This window comes from Hyperolius riggenbachi, chromosome 3 (genome assembly GCF_040937935.1).
Source record: "Hyperolius riggenbachi isolate aHypRig1 chromosome 3, aHypRig1.pri, whole genome shotgun sequence".
Taxonomy (NCBI): Eukaryota; Metazoa; Chordata; class Amphibia; order Anura; family Hyperoliidae; genus Hyperolius; species Hyperolius riggenbachi.
Genome location: NC_090648.1, coordinates 249,609,310 through 249,632,333, shown reverse-complemented (window position 1 = coordinate 249,632,333; position 23,024 = coordinate 249,609,310). Strand labels below are relative to the sequence as shown.

Here is a 23,024-nt window from a genome sequence, read left to right as displayed (position 1 = left end):
TGGACTATGTACAGAATGTTGGGCATTAATACTGTTTTAATTAAATTGATCCTACCCATAACTGAAAGAGGGAGTTTGGTCCATGCAGAGAGCTTATTTTGAGTGTATTGGATAAGAGGGACCACGTTATCCTGATAATAATCAGATGGGGAGGCCCGAACCATAACCCCCAAGTATTTAAATGAATTCACTGTTTGTAGTGGGCAGGGCAGTGAGGACGCCGAGATCTCCAGTTTGTCAAGACACAGAATGGCGGATTTATTCCAGTTAATGGATAAACCTGAGTATCCACCCATTTCGGAGATGAGATTGAATGCAGTAGATAAAGAGTTGTGTGGGTCAGCTAAATAAAGTATGGTATCGTCAGCATATTGACTGATTTTCTCCTCCAGTCCGCCTATTTTTAGGCCAATAATATCAGGGTGTTTACGTATTTTACAGGCGAGTGGTTCAGCAGATAAGGCATATACCAAAGGGGAAAGGGGGCAGCCCTGTCTGGTTCCTCTTCCTATCAAGAAGGGCTTAGATATGTTGGAATTTGTGCAAATCTGCGCAAGGGGATTTTTGCAAAGGATTTGGACCCACCGGATAAAATTGTCTCCGAATCCAAACCTGGAAAGGGTAGCAAATAAAAATGGCCATTCAACAGCATCGAATGCTTTAGCATAATCTAAAGTTACTATTATACGGTTGCCACAATTGTCGTGGGAGGCTTGGATGTTGGCAAACAACCTACGGATGTTAAGTGAAGTTTTTTTGCCAGGCATGAAGCCAGTTTAGTCAGTGTGTATTAGGGATAGAATAACCTTTTTAGGCGCATGGCAAGAATCTTAGCTAAGATTTTGACATCTGTTGATAATAGTGAAATTGGGCGATATGAATCACAAGATAATAAGTCCTTTCCAGGTTTGGGGATCAGCACAATCAAAGCCGTACGCATAGAAAGAGGAAAGGTGCCGTGTTCAAATGCGTGTTGAAAGGTTTGTAGGAGTGGGGCTGTAATGATTTCAGAAAAGCGGTTAAGTACTTCACTGGGGATACCATCTAGTCCTGGTGCCTTTTTATTGGGGAGGGAGTGAATAGCTAACTCTATATCATCTACTGTAATGGGGGCGTCTAACATTGCTGCGTCCTCAGGGGATAATCGGGGGAGAGTTACCTCTGCTAAGAAGATCTCGGCGTCCTCACGAGTGAAAATGGACCTAGTGGTGTATAAATCTTGGAAGTATGAGGCAAAGCAGTCATTGATGGCTTTGGGTCCTGTAATCAGCAAGTTGGCGGTGTTTTTAATAGAACATATGTGTCCAGACGTGGACCTATCCTTAGCCAATTTAGCTAATGTTGTACCGTTTTTTCCCCTTGCTCATAAAAAGTTTGCTAGTGAAAAAAGGCTTTAGCTTGTGCTTTTTCTTTAAGTAAAAGGGATAGTTGAGTTTGTGCCTTTTTCCATGCTCTTTCGTTTGCCTCAGAGGAATCGGCCACATAGGATTGCTCCATTAGAGGAATTTGGGTTTGTAAATTGGAAATGTCCTTATTGGATTATCTTTTGTAATGTGATACAGCGCTGGCAAGGAGACCACGCAGGTACGGCTTAAAGGTATCCCAGACCAGTGCTCTATCAGATTCATCTCTATGGATTTCAAAATAGGTATGTAGTTTATCAATTAGCCAATCCTCCGAGGTAAATAAAGTTAACCAAAAGGGATTCAATTTCCATACAAATTCAGTGGGAGATTCCTTTCCATGCAAGGGATAGACATATTGGGGAGTGATCAGAGACTATGCGGGGTAGAAATGTAATAGCTTTCACCAGTGGCAGTAAATTGCTGGTCAGAAAGAAATGGTCCAGTCTGGAAAGAGTGTTGTATGTTGCCGAAAAGCAAGTAAATTTCTGGACATTAGGGTTTAGGAGCCGCCAGGCATCATGTAATGACATCTAAGACATGAGAAGGGAAAAGGCGGTAGGTTTGTTATTTGCCGCTGGGTGGCGATCAAAGAAAGAGTTACATACCATGTTAAAGTCACCCATCCATATACCCGGGCATTGGGGGAAATTTGAGACAAAGCGAAGGCCTTCTTTGAGGAGAGATGAGGAGTATGGGGGAGGGATATAAAAGGCTAGTAAAGTGATGGGTTTATCAAATAAGAGGCCATGTAGAAAAACATATCGGCAAAATTGATCAATTTGAGAGGTATTTAAATGGAATAGAACCGATTTCCGAATGAGTATAGAGACACCACGTGAATATTGGGTGAAATCTGAATGGAAGGCCTTGCCAACCCAGTGTCGTATAAGAGACTTAGATTTACTGGCAGTGATGTGCGTCTCGATCAAGACCAATATGTCTGGTTTGTGTTTATTAATATAATTCAGGATAATTGAGCGTTTGATCGGGTCATTAAACCGTCTCACATGCCAGCAAATTATATTAAGAGCAGCAGTATTGTGTTTCATTTAAAGGTATATAAACAGACAGAAATGTACATATCGAATTTCAAGGTGTAGGGAAGAAGACATGTTCAACATATTCACGTATCCTAGGAATGGGGGTATATCAGGTAAATAAAGGTAAAACGTACATTTAGCAGCATGATCAATGAATAACTTGTAACATAACAACAAATAACCCAATAAACACCCTGCTTCACTGTAAAAACTAAGTGAAGCCTTTACCGAACAAAAACGCATATTGAGTCAAATGAGTGACTTAGGGCCAAGGGCTCATCCAAGTCACCCAGTATTAGTACAGGTTGTAGAGGTCACTTTTAGTGTAGGGATAAGGAGAGTAGGGGGGTGGTGACAGGACGATAGGAAGCAGCATGGTCCAGCATAACTAGAAGTGATAGGGACCTTATGGTGATAAACTAAAGTTGTGAAAGCATATTAGGCGGCGGACTTGATAAGCATAAGTGGGTGTACGAAGTAGCCACAAGGTACTTCCAAAACTTTCTGTGTAGACAGACGTAGTGTGGTAGTTATGGAAACCAGTGATCAAATATATTGGGCAATCGGGGTAGTGTATAGCATACAACATTTTACAAATAGGAACATATTATAGAGAACAACATGAAGCAAAGCATTTCAGTATGAGCACTAACAGTAGGCATATGAGAGGGCATGTGATCTACAAGAGTGCAGGGGGGGTTCCCGATGGTTTCATAGGGATAGTAATATAGACATTAGATTGCAGAGTATAAAGTTCAGCGCTTAACACGGAACACGCATAATGGAGCGTTAGTTCCAGGTATAAAGATGGGCAGGTCAGCCCTTACGGTGTGTTCCCAAGATGTGTAGCATAGTTCAATTCACTGCGTACAGTATTATGGGCGAGAAATATGTTTGTGTGCATTGTCGTGCAGCGCAGGTAGGGACACTGCGGGAAGAGGCAGTAGGAAAAGGGGGCCAAGGCCCATCAGCTGATGACCAAGTGTGGGGCATATAATAAAGTAATAGTTACCCAGTGTTCAAAGTGGAAAGTCAGCGATGAGGCGAAGAGCGAGCAGAACCACGAGCACGGCCCTCAAGCCATGTAATCACGTCTTCTGGTTCGGTAAAGAAAAAGGATTTTTCATCCGTGAGGATCTTTAGACGTGCAGGGTAGAGCATGGCGTACTTGTATTGCGCATCTCGGAGCTTGCGTTTAGCATTGATGAATTTGGCGCGTTGTTTCTGTACCTCCGTAGTAAAGTCGGGGTAGAAGGAGATGGTGGAGTTTTCATAATTGATGGAGCCTTTTTCACGTGCAGCTCGAAGTACAGCATTCCGGTTTCTATAGTTTAGGAGCTTAAAAATAAAAGTGCGTGGCGGTTAACCTGGAGCGGGTATAGTACAGGAGATTCGATGTGCCCTCTCGATAACAAACACATGGGAGAAGGTGTGCTCATCAAACAGTGTCTTGAGTAGATTTTCGGTAAACAGTTCGGGCGCGGAGCCTTCAACCTTTTCAGGGAGGCCCACGACCCGCACATTGGAGCGGCGTTGACGGTTCTCTTGATCCTCCTATCAGCGATAGACTTTATGCCCTTTTGGTTTTGACCCATTTCTTTCTGTAGGGGACGCACAGAGTCCTCTAATTCACTGATGCGATTCTCCGTCTGACCCACTCTGTCTTTAAGGGCCCGCAGGTCCTGGCGCAAGAAGGTAACATCCGCCTTTACTGACTCCAAGGTGGAGGTAATCGTAGTCAGAGACGATTGACAGGCCGCGATTGCTTGTAGGGCTTGGGCGAGAGTAGGTTCGGGCTGCTCAGGCAGAGAGGTGTTGTCGGCGGGAGCTTGCGGATCTAACACTGCGGCGCTATCTTGGCTGTTATTGTCATGATGGTCTCTGCGAAACTTTTCAAGTTTGGCTGCGGCCTGCGAGGCCCGGGGAGCTGCCATCATCCAAGCCCGTCGCTTCAGGAGGCTTAGTAGTCACTTTTGGTGCAGATTTAGTTACTTTAGAGGCGGTTAGGATATTAAAAAGAGTGTCGCTGGACGGGAGCTCTGCCACCGCACGTCCTCACGCCATGAGCTTCAGGCCACGCCCCCGCTTAAAATTTATTTTAAATAGAATATGAAAATTATCTTCTAGGAGAAAACTCAGGAGAAAAAGATAATTGCATATGGGCCCTTGTCTTTTTTAGTAAGGTAAGGTAGTAGCAAGGGCTCACAGGAGATAGCAGCTAAGCCTGTGGGCCACAAGGACCTTGGCACCTGGCTTGGTTACCTCACTTGTGAACAGATTTTCTTGTCAAATATATTAACAATTCAGCAAAAAATAATGGAATCATTTTTTGAAATTATTGGTATATAAACAACTAGATCAGTTCAGAAGGTATCCTATATACTAACCGAAGGTTGTAAATATGCACGGACCCAGAAGCACCTGTGGGCAGAAGTTAAGTGTGGCCTAGTGTGTGTGGTGGCTAAATCACAAATCGCATCAAAATCGTGACATTCCGAGCTGCAATTTGTGCTCAGAGTATGAACCAGTTTTTAGTGTGGGCAACTGCAGGTGCGTCCATGCATACTTAAGTATGCATGGACGCACCTGTGGGAGGTGGCTTAGTGTGGGCAGCGCAGTTGTGGGCGGTGGCTTAGTGTTGGCGGTAAGTGAATGATCGGCGACTGGAACCAGGGAGGTGAGTTACTATTTACAGCGCTTTCCTGCTGCAATCACTCTGCATCTGAGGGGGGAGCACATAGGGAGGCCTGGGGAGAGGAAGAGGTTGGGCTTCCCTCCCCGCGGCTCACTCCCCCTCCATTATGGAGCGGAGGGGGGGTACCTACCTACCTACCTAACCTATACTGGGGGGCAGCTACCTAATCTAACCTATACTGGGGGGCAGCTACCTAATTAACCTATACTGGGGGCATCTACCTAATCTAACCTATACTGGGGGACAGCTACCTATCTAACCTATACTGGGGAGCAGCTACCAATTTAACCTATACTTGGGGGGCACCTACCTAATCTAACCTATACTGGGGGGCAGCTACCTATCTAACCTACACTGGGGGGCAGCTACCTATCTAACCTATACTGGGGGGCAGCTACCTAATCTAACCTATAATGGGGGGAAGCTACCTATCTAACCTATACAGGGGGGCAGCTACCTAATCTAACCTATACTGGGGGGCAGCTACATATCTAACCTATACTGGAGGGCACCTATCTAATCTAAACTATACTGGGGGCAGCTACCTATCTAACCTATACTGGGGGGCAGCTACCAATCTAACCTATACTGGGGGGCAGCTACCTATCTAACCTATACTGGGGGCATCTACTTATCTAACCTGTATTGGGGGCACCTACCTACCTAGCTAGCCTATACTGGTGGCAGTATAGACTGGGGGGCAGCTACCTATCTAACCTATACTGGGGGGCACCTACCTAATCTAACCTATAATGGGGGGCAGCTACCTATCTAACCTATACTGGGGGCAGCTACCTAATCTAACCTATACTGGGGCACCTACCTATCTAACCTATACTGGGGGGCACCTACCTAATCTAAACTATACTGGGGGGGCAGCTACCTATCTAACCTATACTGGGTGGCAGCTACCTATCTAACCTATACTGGGGAGCAGCTACCAATTTAACCTATACTTGGGGGGCACCTACCTAATCTAACCTATACTGGGGGGCAGCTACCTATCTAACCTATACTGGATGGCAGCTACCTATCTAACCCATACTGGGGGGCAGCTACCTATCTAACCTATACTGGGGGCATCTACTTATCTAACCTGTATTGGGTGCACCTACCTACCTAGCTAGCCTATACTGGTGGCAACTATACTGGCTACCTATGTTGGACGCACCTAACTAACTAATCTATACTGGGGGCACCTACCTATCTAACCTATGCTGGGGGCAACTATTCTGGCTACCAATATTAGAGGCACCCATCTAGCTAACCTGTACTGGGGGCACCTACCTATCTAACTTATACCGGGGGAGCCTGCCTATCTAACCTATACTGGGGGCAACTATACTGGCTACCTATACTGGAGGCACCTACCTGGCTAACCTATACTAGGGGCAACTATACTGGGGCACGTATGCCTGGATACCTATACTGGGGGGACCTATAGCTGGGTACCTATTCCTGGCTACCTATACTGGGGGGACCTATACTGAGTGCAACTAGACCTGGCTAACCTATACTGTGGGCACCTATACCTGGCTCCGAGGGGGGGGGCAATTTTAACACCCTCGCCCTGAGTGCATTTTAGCCTAGAAACTGCCCTGGCTCCCAGCCTGGTTCAAGGGAATCAGTTAGATTAAATATCGATCAATTTTGGTTCACCCAATAAAATTGAACTTTAAAATAGCTGAAAAATTATAACCGTCAAAACTAATTTTGTGGAAAAACATGTATGGCTTTGCTTGCTGCTTATTTACAATGAGGTATAGTCGTGTGCAGAATTTACACTTAGCTTTTGTTGAAGTCTATGGTGTTATATTGTTTTCATATTGTGAACAAGAGTGCTAACTCAGCTATGGTTAGGCAGATAAGCTCATTTTAATTAATGTTTTTTCTAGTTTCTTTTTGGCCTGCCTCATAATATTTTAAATGACTTCTGTCTTACTGGCTGTGCATAGCTTTATGCTCTTCAAAACTATATGCCTGATTGCAGCACTAAGGTAGACATACAGTTTACAATATTTCATGCAGATGAGACATTACATTTGATAAAATCGTTAAATATCTTCTTGAAAGTAAAGTTAGTTGGTGATTGCTAATTGATTTAACTCACCTGCTACCCCATAAAAAGCTCCTTTTCTGAAAACCCTGCCCCCATCAGCAAAACTGCCATGGCAGTTTTTGCCTGAAGTCACCTCATCCATAAGGGAAATGCGCTGTGCAGGAGCTGTACAGACACAAAAAATTGCCGTTTTAAGCAAAAATCAGTTTATTTACATACTCCGAACAAGGTGCAACGCGTTTCGCGGATATATCCCACTTCCTCAGGCAATAAATAGGAGCATATCACCAATGCGGTCCGGTACGTAGCCTGGTGCCTCTGTCTTATAACAATATAAGGCAATAGCAAGTCATAATGCTTGTAAACTTGTATTTGGCCACTATGACACGGATCATCATTGTTGAATTTGTGTGGTTTTTGCCACATGCGGCAAAATGTGCTCCGCCACACTGGACATTGATTTGAATGGCCCACTTAGGAATCTCACACTATTTGGGTTTCATGTTCACGTTTTAAATTGGACAGCTTTCTGCTTTTTCTTGCACAACACAATTCAGGATTAGAATCAGAATCATTTATTTTGCCAAGCATCACAGGGTCATGCCCGGAATTAGGTTTGGCACATACAAAGCTCAGCATCTACAAAGCATGGCAATAATGCAATATTCAAAACCATACAGCATAATAACTTGTTACAGGATAATACAATATAATAACAGTATGTGTAGACTAAGCACTTGAGACCAGCCATTGGAGGTACACTACAGTACAGTCTCATCCAGACAAAATGCCTGTGACAGGGCCAAGTCCTGTATGTATAATATCATACACAAGTATTACATTTTTACCCAAACATGAAACAAAACTCAGAAACAACTTGGGCCTACACATCAAGAAATTGTCAATCTTTCCAACACCATTCAATCTTTTCATTCCTGCCACACCCAATCAAGTTGTATTTAAAAACAAACAAATAAAACAAACAAAACAAAACAGGAAAGTCAGTCAGATGTCTCGCGCAAATAAAAGGAAGCGTTAAATTTTTCTGTACAACCGATTGTTTTTATTGAATTGCCATAAAATTGTATCCCTAAATTGTGTGCTGCCACCTTTGCTCTGAGATTTTGATTGAAGAAACTGAATGTTTGTATAGTCTGTCTTTCCATGAGCAAGAAGAGAGGGAAACAACCCCCAAAGGGGAAAGAGAAAGCAGTGAAATTCAAGAGAATGTTACCACTTTCCTCCTTATTTCCAGCAAAATAAATACATTTTTCCCTTTGGTTTAATTAATATTAACCACTTGAGGACCGTGGGCTTTACCCCCCTTAAAGGGAAGGTTCAGTGCGCAGTACAGCCCGGCGGACGTCCGATGACGTCAGCGCGCCCGCGTGGGACGCAGAAGTGCCAGGCCTTGGAGCGCAGAAGAGCCCGACCTGGCAGCCGGCCTGGCCAGGTCAGGTCGGCCACCGGAGACCACCGGGAGCCTGCGGAGCGGCGGCGAGGGCACCTCCTGCCTGCCACGGGCTGGAGGAAGCCCCAGGTAAGTGGATATTGATTTTTATTTTTTTACAGCCCTCCATGAACCTTCCCTTTAAGGACCAGACCCTTTTTTTCCATTCAGACCACTGCAGCTTTCACAGTTTATTGCTTGCTCATACAACCTACCACCTAAATGAATTTTGGCTCCTTTTCTTGTCACTAATAAAGCTTTCTTTTGGTGCTATTTGATTGCAGCTGCGATTTTTACTTTTTATTATATTCATCAAAAAAGACATGTATTTTGTCAAAAAAATGATTTTTTTTAACTTTCTGTGCTGACATTTTTCAAATAAAGTAAAATTTCTGTATACATGCAGCACGAAAAATGTGGACAAACATGTTTTTGATTAAAAAAAAACCCAATCAGCCTATATTGATTGGTTTGGGTAAAAGTTATAGCGTTTACAAACTATGGTGCAAAAAGTGAATTTTCCCATTTTGAAGCATCTATGACTTTTCTGACCACCTGTCATGTTTCATGGGCTAGAATTCCAGGATAGTATAAATACACCCCAAATGACCCCATTTTGGAAAGAAGACATCCCAAATTATTCACTCAGAGGCATAGTGAGTTCATAGAAGATATTATTTTTTTGTCACAAGGTAGCGGAAAATGACAGTTTGTGACAAAAAAAAAAAGAAAAAAAGTTTCCATTTCTGCTAATTTGTGACAAAAAAAAAATGAAATCTGCCACGGACTCACCATGCCCCTCTCTGAATACCTTGAAGTGTCTACTTTCCAAAATGGGGTCATTTACTGTCCTCGCATTTTGGGGGGTGCTAATTTGTAAGCACCCCTGTAAAGCCTAAAGGTGCTCATTGGACTTTGGGCCCCTTAGCGCAGTTAGGCTGCAAAAAAGTGCCACACATGTGGTATTGCCGTACTCAGGAGAAGTATTATAATGTGTTTTAAGGTGTATTTTTACATATACCCATGCTGGGTGGGAGAAATATCTCTGTAAATGACAATTGTTTGATTTTTTTTACACACAATTGTCCATTTACAGAGATATTTCTCCCACTCAGCATGGGTATGTGTAAAAATACACCCCAAAACACATTAAACTACTTCTCCTGAGTATGGCGATACCACATGTGTGGCACTTTTTTTGCACCCTAACTGCGCTAAGGGGCCCAAAGTCCAATGAGTACCTTTAGGATTTCACAGGTCATTTTTGTTTCAAGAATACTCCTCACGGTTTAGGGCCCCTAAAATGCCAGGGCAGTATAGGAACCCCACTAATGACCCCATTTTAGAAAGAAGACACCCCAAGGTATTCTGTTAGGAGTATGGTGAGTTCATAGAAGATTTTATTTTTTGTCACTAATTAGCGGAAATTGATTTTAATTGTTTTTTTTTTCACAAAGTGAAAGCTAACTTGTGACAAAAAATAAAATCTTCTATGAACTCACCATACTCCTAACGGAATACCTTTGGGTGTCTTCTTTCTAGAATGGGGTCATTTGTGGGGTTCCTATACTGCCCTGGCATTTTAGGGGCCCTAAACCGTGAGGAGTAGTCTTGAAACCAAATGTCGCAAAATGACCTGTGAAATCCTAAAGGTACTCATTGGACTTTGGGCCCCTTAGCGTACTTATGGTGTAAAAAAGTGCCACACATGTGGTACCGCCGTACTCAGGAGAAGTAGTATAATGTGTTTTGTGGTGTATTTTTACACATACCCATGCTGGGTGGGAGAAATATCTCTGTAAATGACAATTGTTTGATTTTTTTTACACACAATTGTCCATTTACAGAGAGATTTCTCCCACCCAGCATGGGTATGTGTAAAAATACACCCCAAAACACATTATACTACTTTTCCTGAGTACGGCGATACCACATGTGTGACACTTTTTTGCAGCCTAGGTGCGCTAAGGGGCCTAACGTCCTATTCACAGGTCATTTTGAGGCATTTGTTTTCTAGACTACTCCTCATGGTTTAGGGCCCCTAAAATGCCAGGGCAGTATAGGAACCCCACAAGTGACCCCATTTTAGAAAGAAGACACCCCAAGGTATTCCGTTAGGTGTATGGCGAGTTCATAGAAGATTTTATTTTTTATCACAAGTTAGTGAAAAATGACACTTTGAGAAAAAAAAACATTAAAAATCAATTTCCGCTAACTTTTGACAAAAAATAAAATCTTCTATGAACTTGTCATACACCTAACAGAATACCTTGGGGTGTCTTTTTTCTAAAATGGGGTCACTAGTGGGGTTCCTATACCGCCCTAGCATTTTACAGGCCCAAAACCGTGAGTAGTCTGGAAACCAAATGTCTCAAAATGACTGTTCAGGGGTATAAGCATCTGCAAATTTTGATGACAGGTGGTCTATGAGGGGGTGAAATTTGTGGAACCGGTCATAAGCAGGGTGGCCTTTTAGATGACAGGTTGTATTGGGCCTGATCTGATGGATAGGAGTGCTAGGGGGGTGACAGGAGGTGATTGATGGGTGTCTCAGGAGGTGGTTAGAGGGGAAAATAGATGCAATCAATGCACTGGGGAGGTGATCGGAAGTGGGTCTGAGGGGGATCTGAGGGTTTGGCCGAGTGATCAGGAGCCCACACGGGGCAAATTAGGGCCTAATCTGATGGGTAGGTGTGCTAGGGGGTGACAGGAGGTGATTGATGGGTGTCTCAAGGTGTGATTAGAGGGGGGAATAGATGCAAGTAATGCACTGGCGAGGTGATCAGGGCTGGGGTCTGAGGGCGTTCTGAGGGTGTGGGCGGGTGATTGAGTGCCCTAGGGGCAGATAGGGGTCTAATCTGATGGGTAGCAGTGACAGGGGGTGAATGATGGGTAATTAGTGGGTGTTTAGGGTAGAGAACAGATGTAAACAATGCACTTGGGAGGTGATCTGACGTCGGATCTGCGGGCGGTCTATTGGTGTGGGTGGGTGATCAGATTGCCCGCAAGGGGCAGGTTAGGGTCTGATTGATGGGTGGCAGTGACAGGGGGTGATTGATGGGTGGCAGTGACAGGGGGTGATTGATGGGTAATTGACAGGTGATCAGTGGGTTATTACAGGGAAGAACAAATGTAAATAATGCACTGGCGAATTGATAAGGGGGGGGGGGGGGGTCTGAGGGCAATCTGAGCGTGTGGGTGGGTGATTGGGTGCCCGCAAGGGGCAGATTAAGGTCTGATCTGATGGGTAACAGTGACAGGTGGTGATAGGGGGTGATTGATGGGTGATTGATGGGTAATTAGTGGGTGTTTAGAGCAGAGAACAGATGTAAACACTGCACTTGGGAGGTGATCTGACGTCAGATCTGCGGGCGATCTATTGGTGTGGGTGGGTGATCAGATTGCCCGCAAGGGGCAGGTTAGGGTCTGATTGATGGGTGGCAGTGACAGGGGGTGATTGATGGGTGGCAGTGACAGGGGGTGATTGATGGGTGATTGACAGGTGATCAGTGGGTTATTACAGGGAAGAACAGATGTAATAATGCACTGGCGAATTGATAAGGGGGGGGTCTGAGGGCAATCTGAGCGAGTGAGTGATCTGACGTCGGATCTGCGGACGATCTATTGGTGTGGGTGGGTGATCAGATTGCCCGCAAGGGGCAGGTTAGGGGCTGATTGATGGGTGGCAGTGACAGAGGTGATTGACAGGTGATTGACAGGTGATCAGGGGGATAGATGCATACAGTACACGGGGGGGGGGAGGTCTGGGGGGGTCTGGGGAGAATCTGAGGGGTGGGGGGTGATCAGGAGGGAGCAGGGGGCAGTTTAGGGCATAAAAAAAAATAGCGTTTACAGATAGTGACAGGGAGTGATTGATGGGTGATTAGGGGGGTGATTGGGTGCAAACAGTGGTCTGGGGGGTGGGCAGGGGGGAGGTCTGAGGGGTGCTGTGGGCGAGCAGGGGGGGGGAAATCAGTGTGCTTGGGTGCAGACTAGGGTGGCTGCAGCCTGCCCTGGTGGTCCCTCGCCACTTGCCGGCCGCCTCTGTGCAGTGGGCGGTCGGCAAGTGGTTAAAGAGACAAGCTTTATTTTTTTTTATTCCATAGTATAAAATCTTGCACTCACATGCCTATGTTATTCTCATAAATGTATTCTTGTTTTACAGACTATTCCTACCATGAAATCTTTAAGGCTCCAGTCTATAATAACATCAACGGAGAATCACTTGACTCCCAGCATTTTTCTGGTACTGTCTTCAGTAGTTCTTATTTTTATTTTGTATTTCTTATAGAATTGTATCAAAACCATAGTTTAGTTTTTTAAATGATAAGATGATGGTAGTGGACAAAGTAGAAGTGATGCTATTACTTGTGCCTGCCATGCTCTAGGTCAGACTGTTCATAGAAGGACGTTTAACAGCATCAGTGACTCTAATGGTACATTTCTGCTTCTGCTGTTTATTTTGCTCAGTTTATTTTGTGGATAACACAGCAGCAAATCCCTTAAAGCTGAACTGGATCACAGATTAAAATATACATGAATGTTCTTTGATACAAAATCTGAATTTAAATCTAAAGGCCACTCAGTGGAAAAGTTTTTTTGTCTTATTCTATCTGTATGTAAGCTGTCTTATTAGCTGATGTAGAGTACCTGCTTCGGTTCCACCAGCCATTACCTGTAGCCAGTGGCGTACCTACCACAGGGCTGCAGGTGCTTACAGCACCGGGTGTAGCCATGCCTAGGGGTGCAGCACCCCTAAGCATGGCTACACCCGGTGCTCAACCACTGTGTTTTTCCACCTCCGACCTTTTTTTCATAGTTCGGGCAATATTCGGGAAAATAGCAGCAGGCAGTGCATGGGACTGTACCACTTCCTGCACTAGATGTACCACCCCTACCTGTCCTGTGGACAATGTGTTTCCTTGCTCTCTACACACAGCCTTCAATGAGTGAAGGTACAGAGCAGCAGGGTGAGTAGAGAGAATGATTGCTGTGCTGCAGCTGGGACATTAGCAGGGAGAGGTGGCAGGATGTGCTTAATACTTCAGAAGTTGCCTGTCGTTACTAGCTATATGCACTGGCTTCTGTAATACCAAAGTGCCCTGGACTATTGATTATTTACCCTGATCAGAGTAATTAATCAATAATGCAGGGCAGTCTGCTGTTGCAGAAGCCAGTGATACAGGTGCTGACAGCCAACTTCTGTAGTGAGCAGAGAAGCAAGCTCCAGGTAATTTAGATTAACTTGATTGCAGGTAATATTATCTCTTTTCCCAGCTCCCCCTCCCACCCTGTTGTCTTCCCCATGACCCTTTCCTCTTTTCAGATTTCGGTGGCTCCTTTGAACAGCATGTCCCTGCCAAACAGCACTGTTTAAGCCTGCAGTCCTGATGAGAGTCCTTCCTGCCATTTCTCCTCTTCCACCAGGCTCTCTGTCTTGTGCCTCTACCTCTCCCCCCCCCCTCCCCATGCATCACCCTCTTTCGTATGTCCCCCTTTCCTGACTGTCCTCAGAGGAGCTCACAGTCTAATTGTACCATAGTCATAGTCTAGTGTCTTCCCATATTATTATTGTGTAGCACTGACATCTTCTGCAGCACTGTATAGCGTACAGAGTTTCATAACGGTTAGCTTCGTCCACATCCTGCCGACTCCTTTTCCACCAAAATCCCCCACAATTTGCAGCAATACACTCGGCGCCCCAACTTGTCTACTCTCCCATCAAAAAGATATTTTTTCGTTTTGTGAGGGGGGGGGTTGTCTATAAATAATCAGCACCGGGTGTCAAGTTACCTAGGTACACCACTGCCTGTAGCAAAGACCTCAGTGCAGGTATAGAACACAGTTGACAGTAAATGTAGTCTGTGCCTTGCCCCTTGCAGTTTGAAAAGCATATCGGCATAGAGTTAAGTAGGGATGGTCGTAGATGTAAATATTCAAATAAATATTGGATGCATATTTAAAGCTGCAGTGGCATTATTCCATTAGTCAATTATCAAATCATATTACATAATTGTGCAGAAATATCAGCATAAAATTGGTTTCAACTAGGAATAATTTGCATCTCATTGACCATTCATAGGGTTGAGAAGCAATAGCCTCCCCAAAGAACCTATTGTCAGCCAGCTTGAACTGAATTGCTTTAGATCACATAACCTTTAAAAAAAAAAAAAAAAAGATTTATTGGCCCATATGCAATTAACTTTTTCTCCTTGGTGATCTTTTCACACCTTATCAATATATAATATCTTTCAAGCCCCCAGTAAGAAAATACTCATTTTCATTTTGACCATACTTTTTCACCTACTTTTTGGTACTTTTTCAAAGTGCTGAAAAGTTAGATTAAATTGAAGATGAAAAATGATCTCTTCGGAGAAAATTTAAAAGAAAAAGTAACTTGTATTTGGCCCCCTGTCTCTAAAGCCACCTTTGACACAAAAATGTAACATTTGGACACTACACTAAAGTGAAACCGAGGTGGCAAAACCGTTGCCATGCACAAAACTGCTGAACATATCTGATAAAAGCTTGTGTATATGTTCTCCTGCCGTGTAGACCCTCACAGCACACAAGCAGCTCTGCGCTACCATAGGTGTAGCCCTACTCACACAGGTATAGTACCGCCATGCTTATGCACAAACTGGAGCGCAGCCGCAAACTAAAAAGAGGACCCTGGCCAGCGGCAGTGGTGTCAAAGATGATGAGTGAAGAATCTAGAGGATCCAGAGACTTCCCTCTTCTTAAAGAAACACTATCGATCTACATATTTTTTTCAATTGATATAAGAATTGTTTGGAAAGTGCTGCTAAGTCCTGGTGTATACATTTCACTGGCAACGTCTTTGTTTACTGTTATCAAAATACTTTCAAACTTTACTGACGCCAAAACTGACGGCGGAATGAGCCATGAGGAGAGGGGAAATTCCCCTCACACTTGATCAGTTAACCCTGTGTGTGAGAGAGAGAGAAAGCTCACAGCTTTTGTCACAGCTTTTCATACTGTTTTTTGCTTTCTGAGAAAAATACTGTGTAGTCTGATATGCAACACTGGCTGTGCATTGAAGCAGAAACCCCTCCTGCAATTGATTTGTCCTAATATAGCTAAATCCTACTCTCAATAAATTAAAGCTTTTGCCTCTGATATTCAACATGAAAAGTAGGAAAATGTTTACACAGCTACTTAGACATTATTTGTACATTGTCATTTTAGAACACTTGGGCATTAATAGTATTCCTTTAAGTAAGAATTTTACTTTTGTGTATTTTTTTTGCCACTTCAGGTATCCTTTAAATCTATGGCCTGTTCATTGGGGTTTAAAAGGGAGAAATTAAATGTCTCATGATTCAGCACTTTACCCAGAGTACTCTCCAGTAGTGTTGGGCCGAACAGTTCGCCTGGCGAACCTCTCTGGGCCTCTTACTACTTCCGGGTCGCAATGACCCGGAGTAGTACGCCTGCGCTGCCCGGCGGAGCGCGTCCTAGATCGCGCTCCTGTTGCCGGGCACTCTCTGCGCATGAGCGTGACGTCACTCGCGATCTAGGACGCGCTCCGCCGGGCAGTGCAGGCGTACTACTCCGGGTCATTGCGACCCGGAAGTAGTAAGAGGCCCATGGATTTAGAGATGTTCGCCGGCGAACGGTTCGGGAACCGTTCGCCACATCTCTACTCTCCAGTAGGTATGGGAAGGGTTGATATGTTAACATTATCACATCTTGTTCCGTTTTACATGTCTAATGATGACCATGTACATTTCAATGGCATTTAAGGTCCAATAAAATTATCATACGTATGCAAAACTAAGCAGCCAAATTAAACGCTGTAGATTAATCACAATCATTTGTCATTAAGAGTTGGAAATTTTGATGAAACCAATTGTTTTAAAACATTCAGACAGTATTAGATTATTTTGTGATTAAAGCCCTAGTTCTAAAGCCTCATCTACACGAGTATATGAGGCTCCGATCCGGCGGCTCGATTAGCCGCCGGATCGCCTCTTCCGCATCCCCGCGCGTACCCGCCGCGTCCCGCTCGCCCGTGCGTGTGTCGGATACGATTCTCCGCTCGTCCCCACCGGCGCCGCTTATCTTCCGTTCGATTCCCTGCCATTGTCCCCTCGCAGGGAACGAGCAGGGAATCGGCGGTGGGGAGATCCGTCCTGTCGGATCTTATTAATCGAGCCGCATCAGTCGGCTCGATTGATAAGGAACATCACCGCCGCATCTACGCGTGTAGATGCGGCTTAAAACATTTTGTATAATTGCTTATCACGGTATTGCAAGTCTGAAAAGCGTGCATTTGCAATTAAAGTATTTTTTTCCCAATATAAAAATCTAACCTTTAGACCGCATGCTGTCAGTGGTGGCAAATTCTGCACCACAAACAATCTGCACCCCAACTTATATTGCGCCCCTGTCACCATGTTTGTGTTGAGTCAGCCACTCGTGTCCCCTGCAGGTCAGCAGTCAGGTGGATTGCTGTGTGTACAGTCTCCCTTCTTTCTCCCTCCCAGAGAAAATCCAGACTTCAGCAGTGAAAAGAGTAATGGGGATGCAACCTACGATACCTACAAAGGGCACATGTCCATAGTGGCTGACATCCTATGTATTGGTTATCAGTCATTTTGGGATTGCAGTTGGCCTGTCCTACAACATCATACTCATCATTGCAGATGCAGGAGGTAGGGTTTTCTCTCGGATGGAGGGAAGGGAGGAGAGAAGCTGCAGTGTGCAGACGGCAGTCCACTTGACTCCTGGCAGCATGCAATCAAAACTTTACGTTATTATATGATAGTGATACATAATAAAAACTAAAAGATTTTGCTGTATAAATGAAATGTCCTTTTTGTAATTGCATTTCTGAGAAATGCACTTATGAAAGATGTGCCTGAACTATGGCATTAAGACTGCAGTAAATTGCGTACATGTATGGCCAGCATTAACCTCCCCAGCGTTCAATTTCCCCAGGATTTCTGTGCAAACAGTGATAAAATTTATTTTTAAAACTTTTTTTTTCTGTAACTTGCCAAAATGTGTCAAGCAAGGGTCTAGTATACAGTGCAGGAGAGTATTGATGTGTATGCATGTTTACACTGTTCACAGCATGTTTTTTTTGAACTGACATTTCTGTCCATACCGCTAGGGAGGTTAAGGGGGGAGCTATGATTTCAGGCTTGAAAAGCTAAAAGTGGGATTGAACTTTCTTAATCTATGTGAAAGGTAGACTCTATCACAACAAACTTTTTTTAATCTATTACTTGTAGGGTTTGATTAAAAAAAAAAAAAAGATCCTAATGAAAATCTATGTAAAAAAACGAGCCTCGTTCAATCGGCTTTTGATTGTTTTGTCAGTGGGGCTGCAGGCAGGAGCAGCATGAGAGTGACACTCCATAACCATGTAGAAATAGGCTAATATGTGTAACCATCCTTTCTTGGTGAGCATGCCTTGTTGGTAGTATATTCTTCATACTGTATCTATCTTTGCTAGTATAACTGATGTAACTTTGGAGAAACTGAAATATGATGGAGAGTAATAACTTAGTCCATTTAGACTATTTTATTCAATAAGCATGATAATAAGTTGTTGATGCATAATGTTATTTTCAGAGACTTTTTGCAACATGTAAGGTTGCAATCTCCCTATGACACGGACTGCCCTGATCTGTAAAATGTGATACATTGGTCCATTTTTTCGCATTTTCAGAAGGAAATCTTTTGAGAATTTATTGAGTCATAACTTTATTTTGAGCCAAAAACTATTTAATTTTAATGACCGAACATATTGATGAAATAGATTTCCAGCCAATTTGATTGGAGTGATGTAATCTGTCGGTAATCGATCAGGAAAATTGATGTGTATATGGCCAGCTTTATTCTGCAAAGCACTGTAGAAGATTATAATGCAAGATGAATGTATAATAATGAGAAATTGTGTTAAGCAGTTGAGTTGTGCATACATATGTAACCCCCCTGTAAAGGAAACCAGAGACGAAAAAATAAAAAAGTTTTATACATACCTGGGGCTTCCTCCAGCCCTATGCGCACGGATCGTTCCCACGCCGCTGTCCTCCGCTGCCTGCAGCTCCGGCACCGGGTCCTGTAACTTCCTCCAGCACGGCCAGTCTGCGCAAGAGAAATGCGCCCTCTATGTATACCTCTGTCAAAGCCTCAGGTATGTATAAACCTTTTTATTTTTTCGTCTCTGGTACACTTTAAGGTAAAACTGAAACAAGCATAAAAAGGAGAACGTTAGATACTCACCTATGGAGAGGGAAGGCTCTGCATCCCATGAATGCTTCCTGATCCTCTCTCTGCCCCATCATTCCACTGCCGGGCCCGGTAAAGCTCTTAGACCAGCTTGTTTAAATACGTCTTTGGCCTCCCTCGGGCAGCCTTCTGGACGTACTCGCACCCCGAGATTTTCCGAATACGAGCAGCTCCATACTGGGCATGTGCAAGTGCAAACTCATGTGCCCCTCATGTGTGTATGGAGCCCCTCCTCTTTAGAAGTATCCCAAGTGCTTTCAAAGCCTTCCAGGGCATCCTGACCTAATTTGAATGGGGGACAGCAGTGGACTGAGCATACAGAGCAGGGACCAGCAAGGCTCTGTGAGATCCAGAGCATTCCCTCTCAATAGTTGAGGGAGTCTTGTGGTGCAGAGATATCACCTCTGAGCAATAAGAAAAGACTTTGGATGCCGCAGCACTTCGCTATGTCATCTGACTAAGGGCCAGTTCACACTTGCTGTGAAAACTGACACATTTTGTTTCCATCACAGAAGGTAGTGACAAATATGTAAACAAGTCCTGTATTAGGTATAGGATCTGTTTACTTTTGCCATTTTAAACAGATTTGCTTACATTCCTGATCTGCAGTATTCTTCTGGACACCACAGACACTGCAGATGCCAACAGAATCAATGAAAGCCTATGGGCAGTGTCCGTTCTCACTAAGCTGTTTCCCCCATGCATTCCTGCTCTGCTTACCTGTGTTCTGTGTCTTTGGTCATCTCGGGTCCATCGTCATTGCTGCCACCGTCATTGCTGCCACCGTCATTCGGCTCCACTGCACAGGACAATCGTCGATATACTGATTGTATCCCCGGCAGAAGCATCACACTCCCATAAGATTGCATCAGACTAATGGATCATCTGTCCCATTGAGGCTTTCCTGTGTGCGGTGCATGGGAACTGTGTCGCATTTCAACCCTGAAACACACGTTGATTACAAACACTGCCACTTAACTTAAAGGACAACTGAAGTGAGAAAAATATAGAGGCTGCCATATTTATTTCCTGTTAAACAATACCAGTTGCCTGGCGGCCCTGCTGATCTATGTGGCTGCAGTAGTATCTGGATCACACCAAAAACAAGCATGCAGCTAATCTTGTCAGATCTGACAACAATGTCAGAAACACCTGATCTGCTGCATGCTTGTTTGGGGTTTATGGCTGAAAGTATTAGAGACAGAGGATCAGCAGGGCAGCCAGGCAACTGGTATTGCTTAAAAGGAAATAAATATGGCGGCTTATTGGCTGGCAGAGTGGAGGTTGAACTTTGAGGCAGGCTTGTAATTCAGCCATTCCTTCAAATGTTTTAATAGATCAGATGTTAGATTCAGTATAAACATTAAATCTAATGAAAACATGGCATTGATTAGGAATGTCTGGTATTCACCAGGAGCACAGAGGCCACAGGCTGCCATGGTTCACAAACTACATTCTCAGGGGTTTGTACGGCACCAGGCAGGACTAACAAGTGGTGATGCAAGGAGGAAGGACGCATAAATGATCAATATCAAGTACCGGTAGATATAATTTACTAGATCTACCAGAAACTGAACAATGTACGCCCAGATTTATTCCACAAGGAGTGGATTGAAATAGTTAACCCATTTGGGGGTATCAGTTTTTATTTCCATATAGCATTTTCTTGTACATTATTTATTACTCTGCAAATCCTCTTGTTGTGCACAAGTAGCAGTATGATTTGATCTGTAGGAAAATCTGTTAGTGAAATTCCAATATCCTGGTTTGTTTTAGTGGCCATTACCTGTGTTATCGGCTCAGCAGTATGTCAGGCATGCATCACAGCAAATGCTAGTTGTCTGACTTCCTAATTTCATATTCATAACCTGTAGCATTATGTGCTCTGCTTAATACATTTGTCCTCAGCTGGCTGAAATGAAATGTTTGTCATCCTTGTTAAAAATGAATTGTCATCAGATAATAGGCATTCGGCATGTATGAGGGAGCGAGCTAATTAAATGCCCAGAGTTAATGTGGCTGAATGGAAAATGAAAAACAAAATGCTTGCCCAACTGTTGCAAAATGTAGCTCTATTGTGATGATTCAAACGCTGCAGCTCGGTTTAATGTGGTCATGAGACACGGCTGTTCTGAATGAGAAATCCTTACATGTCACTTTGACAATCGGTCTTGCATAGCATCTACACCATGGTAACTGCCGAATAAACCAGATAGTTACAGCACTCAATTCAGGCTTTTCATCCTGGCTCTCAAATGCTTTATTATTTAGCCTCATCATACCACAAATACATCAGTCAAGCACAATGTAATAATAAACAGGGCTGCATGAACAGAACTTATTACTCCCACCATTTTCTTCAGTATATCAAGACTCTTCTTCATAGTGGGCTTTCTCTCATATTTGGGTCACGTTGCCTTGATGTACCTATACATCCTCATATAATTATCTTCAATATGTCCCCCCATCTGCAAACCATGAGAGCCATGAGTGTCTATTGAAATAGAATAGTGCAGGATGTATGCAAATATGCTGAATTATCCCTATATTGCCTGCTGATCACTAAGTACAATTACACATACACTACTGATTTTGCCTCATTGACTACCTATAGTTTACATGTGGTTTCCCTTTGCTGACAGACTGTACCAGCAGTGCTAGTGGTGCTGCTGTTTGCTGTCTCACAGCTTTTCTATAGCTCTCCCTCCTCTCTCTGTTTATAACAAACTCTAGGATTAACACATATGTCTGATTTGACTCACATATACTTTATGTAATACGTTTTCTGCACATCAGGTCTCACCAGTGATGCCTGTAATCATTTTGCTTTTTTATTGTTATTATATGTAATATGTATACACTACTGACATTTTCTTGAGCACTTTACAGCGTGCACTGAATAATTTATGACCTTGTCTTTCAAAGGAGCTGACAATCTAATGTCCTTACCATAGTCAAAGCCTAATATATCCACTGTGGTCAAGTATTAAACATAAATGCTGCTACTAAAAATATATTAACACAGAACAGTATCTTTGGAGGTGTATGACTTCCACTTTTGATAAAATATTCTCTTTCATCCTTCAGCATTGGATCAATGACACAAGTATATGTCACTTGCTTAAACTATGTCCAGTTTCAGTATAGTCTTTTATGATACTGAATATATTAAGTCTCCAGCTTTACAGTATTTTCTACTCCTCTTATCGAAATCAGTCAGTGAACTCCTTAGCTGGAAAAGGTGAAGTTAATTAGTTATTAGAAGAAGAGTAGAATATGTTCTGCAGACTGTACATGAGGCCGGTAGTAGCTGGAGGTTAACTTACAGCATATACAGGGGTTGGACAAAATAATGGAAACACCTTGAAAATCAACAAAATATGTTTTAATATGGCGTAGGTCCACCTTTTACAGCAATTACAGCCTCAATTCTCTGAGGTAATAATTCATAAAAATTGTGAATTGTTTCCAAAGGAATTTTAGCCCATTCTTCAGTTAAAAGACCCTCCAGTTCTTTTAGAGACGATGGCGGCGGAAGTCGACTTTTTACATGAATCTCTAATAACGACCATAAATGCTCAATAATGTTGAGGTCTGGGGATTGTGGTGGCCAGATGAGATGCTCAACTTCATTAGAATGTTCCTCATGCCATTCTTTAACATTTCTAGCTGTATGGATTGGGGCATTATCATCTTGAAAGATGGCATTCCCCTCTGGAAACAGTTCTTGAACCATAGGATGAACTTGGTCGCCCAAAATTTCTAAATAGTCTCGGCTGTTAATTCTTCCATGAAGGGAAATCATTGGCCCGGCGGATTTCCAAGAAATAACACCCCAAATTATCACAGAACCCCCGCCATGTTTTACGGTTGGGAGAAGGCAGTCTGGATGAAATGCTTCTTTCGGCTGTCTCGTAACGTACACTCGGCCGGAGGTCAAAAATAAGATAAACAATGATTCGTCAGAGAAAATCACATTTTTCCACTGCTCGAGGGACCAATTCTGGTGGTTTCTACACCACTGTAAACGCTTTGAAAGATTTGTCTTTGAGAGCAAAGGTTTTCTAATTGCAGTTCTTCCGTGGTATCCAGATTTGGGTAGCTCCCGACG

General features: G+C 43.5%; 1 protein-coding gene across 2 annotated transcripts in view; it reads left to right on the top strand.

Annotated features, from left to right (window-relative positions):
* Positions 1-23,024, top strand: part of BEND7 (BEN domain containing 7) — a 101,432-nt gene that overhangs the window by 6,762 nt on the left and 71,646 nt on the right. For both annotated transcript variants that reach the window (XM_068276139.1, XM_068276138.1), the window contains exon 2: positions 12,816-12,896. In XM_068276139.1, coding sequence (XP_068132240.1) covers positions 12,816-12,896 — 81 coding nt within the window. The remainder of the gene's footprint in view (positions 1-12,815; positions 12,897-23,024) is intronic.